This window comes from Vicia villosa, linkage group LG6 (assembly GCF_029867415.1).
Source record: "Vicia villosa cultivar HV-30 ecotype Madison, WI linkage group LG6, Vvil1.0, whole genome shotgun sequence".
NCBI lineage: Eukaryota > Viridiplantae > Streptophyta > Magnoliopsida > Fabales > Fabaceae > Vicia > Vicia villosa.
The window spans coordinates 163,823,817-163,826,903 of NC_081185.1; the positions used below are offsets into that span (position 1 = coordinate 163,823,817).

General features: G+C 32.1%; 1 protein-coding gene across 5 annotated transcripts; it reads right to left on the minus strand.

The window, feature by feature from the left end:
* Nucleotides 1-638: 638 nt before the first annotated feature.
* LOC131613083 (UDP-D-apiose/UDP-D-xylose synthase-like) lies at nucleotides 639-2,755 on the minus strand. 5 transcript variants are annotated; one of them, XR_009287567.1, is made up of 6 exons: nucleotides 2,354-2,755; nucleotides 1,911-2,276; nucleotides 1,695-1,828; nucleotides 1,412-1,534; nucleotides 1,117-1,252; nucleotides 639-1,014 (listed from the first exon to the last, which is right to left on the minus strand). XR_009287567.1 is itself a non-coding variant. In XM_058884795.1 (5 exons), exons 2-5 carry the CDS (start codon nucleotides 2,188-2,190, stop codon nucleotides 992-994), a joined length of 573 nt encoding a protein of 190 aa, XP_058740778.1. In that variant the 5' UTR covers nucleotides 2,191-2,276; nucleotides 2,354-2,753; the 3' UTR covers nucleotides 639-991. The 5 variants fall into 5 exon arrangements, 1 of the variants encoding a protein (XP_058740778.1); XR_009287564.1 differs by having other exon boundaries at nucleotides 1,117-1,534; XR_009287566.1 differs by having other exon boundaries at nucleotides 1,412-1,828.
* Nucleotides 2,756-3,087: the final 332 nt, after the last annotated feature.

Consider the following 3,087-nt stretch of genomic DNA (forward strand, 5'->3'; position numbering starts at 1 on the left):
TATAAGATTTCTTTAAATAGTAACAAATTTATAACAATCTCGCTGTGAAAGAATTATTACCAGAATATATTTCCATATTATTCTCTGAGTTATGAAATAAACACCACAATAAATTCAAAATGTTTGTAGAACTATTACGAAAATATTCATACATACATCTCTAAACTATTTTATTTTATTAAACTATTTTATTTAAGATGTGTACGCAAATATTCAAATTTGAGTTTTAAAAATAAATACTCTTCACCACTAATAAAGATAAAAACAACTTCCTTATAGCATATATATGTGATTGAAAAGGACTTTAAGGTGGGTGTAATGTGAGTGAAAAAGACTTTAAGGTGGGCCTCATTAGATTATTTCTTTTCTTTACCAAAAGAGTTCTTAATAAAAGAAATGTCTTGATTTTTCAACTTCATTTTTTCTTTTATATTATAATAATTAATACAATTGCTTTAATAAAGTCAAAATTCTAAATTAATTAATGACAAAATATTGCCAGATTGCAACGGCAAAAAAATAATTGATACAATAAATTAATTAATGACAAAATATTGCCAGATTGCAACGGCAAAAAAATAATTGATACAATAAATTAATTAATGACAAATAATTTAGAGCACATGAGTATTGAGTGTTGTCAACAGAACATTACAACTTACAAATGAACTGGAAAAACAGACAAAACAATGAGCACCACCGACCTCTAAAACACCAAGAAGGAAAAATATGACAAAAAGACATTTTTCTCCTTTATATTTCTCTTTTATATGTGAAAAATGCCATAACTTGTTTAACAGTGCAAAACTCTACATTAAATTTACCATATATGTAAAAATTCAAACAGTAATATATAATGTAAGGTACTTGGGTAGTAAAACTACCCTCTTCTGGAACTGCCATTCATGTTTTGTTTGTTTAAACCTTTTAACTTGCAATGGGTTCTTGAATGGCTTCTGCATATGTCCTGTGCTGATAGGTAAGTGTCGATTCAAACAGGTCCCAGAGGGAAGTCTTTGGATTCCATCATGCAAAGACAACAACCATTCACAGGTAAATTAACTTGAAATCAGATAAACAAATGCCGACGAAACGGAAACCAGAACCTACACTTACCGAGCTGTTTGTTGATTATGGTTATGTCAGGAATTCTCTTATCAGTGTCATCATATCCTTCATCGTAAAACTCTTTCGAGCTTACATCAATTGTAGATTTTTCAGGAGGTTGTTCTCCACTTACCTTTGAATAGACCTGTAGAATGTAGAAGGGAACATAACAACAATGGTAGTTAAGTCCCAATGAGCTTTAAATTTTAATGTTATAACCGATTAATAATTACTATAATCGTTTTATCTGGATCATCATTTCGGCAAGCTGCCTAACTCTAACCTCATTGTTTGGGTTACCTACATTGAAGATGTGGCCATTGGCTCTGGCAGGGTTTTCCTCTCAACAAAAATGTCGCATGATGTTCAATGATCGAACCAACAACAATAATAAGTAATAGAGGAACACAAGATTATATCAAATAACCTACAATCATCAATAGGACAGCTTCAATGTCATCTTTGATGTAAACAAAAGTTCTCTGGGGGAAAAGGAATTAGACAATATTTTAACAATTACTCAAACATTCAGCTAAAAAATCTTGAAAATTAAAGAAAACCGAAAGTGAAAGTGAAATGGAACCGACATTGCTGAAGCATGCAAGAACCCGAGGAACACCCTCACTTGGACCGTCAATGCCGGGAATGAAGTCCATTCTGAGTCCAATCCAATTAAAGGGCCTCACAATAGTAACCTTCAAGCCATTTTCAGCACCCTCAGCTGTCAAAGATCACATAGGTCAATATTGAAAAAACAAAATCAGACTATACCAACAAAAAAGAGAAGCAAAATCAGCTCTTACCATAAACCAACCTCTCAATCAACTGCTTAGCACATGCATATGACCATCTTTGCTTTTCAATCTTCAGCTGCGGTGGCCTTGCACGGAGAAGATTTAATCGTGGTAATGGATGCAAGCAAGGCACGATACAGGTGAAGGCCAATGGCCTGGTGCCAAAATGAAGAGGGGTCGCGCGGTGTAGTCGTTGATTGGTTGTGGAGGCGTCGACGCCGCATGTCTGTTGAGATACTGCAGCTTTGTCGATTGAGGGAGATTTATCTGTCATGAAATCATCTTGCATCCATCACCGGAAATCGCAACCTTACATCCTCCAAATCACACAAAAACGCACAAATCTGCCGCCACCGAAAACCGCAACCTCACCACCTACAAATGAAATTGTAAGAAAAAAATGAGATGAAATCATAAAGAAGAACATATATTGATGTAACAACAAAAAATACCTTCTTTGATTTCACATATCTGAAAACATCGCTTATCTTTTTAATAGATCTAAACTACACCACTGATTTCACAGATTTGAAATATCATTGATATAAAATTCATATTTGTTCAAAACGATTCAGAAAATATATAAATAAAGGAAATCAGAGTTTAAAGATTGAAAGAAACATTTAAGTTTCAACATTGTTGTTGAAAATGCAGAAATGAATAGATAAGGGAGAGAAAAGAAACGTGGAAGAAAGAAGAGAGAAAACTATGAAAGAGAAAAAAGAAGAGAAAATGAAGAGAAAGTCTGTATCTTTGAAAAATTAAAGATAGATTGGATTATTATTATTATTATTATTATAACAAACTTGATGACTTTAGTGAATAAAGACCAAATAAAAATCATTTTGACGTGTTAAAAGAAAATCATATAAGAGTAGTTCAAGTTCCAATGTGTCTTTTGACTACTCTATGCATGGAGCATAGTGAAAATTCAAAATGGCATTGAAAGTTGGAAAGAAACATTTCAGTTTTTTGTTTTCCCACGATTTTGAGAAGTTAAATAGACACTTCTCAAAATAAAAATAAAAACAAATTAAAAATCAATTTGAAAAATGATTTTGATATTAATAGAAATATTTCCTTTTATAGAAGAAATATAAATAGAAGAAAGCATGAGAGAGTGCCAAGTGGCAAATTTGCCAAAGAACTCATCTTGCTTTATTATATTGTATGATTCTTAAAAAGA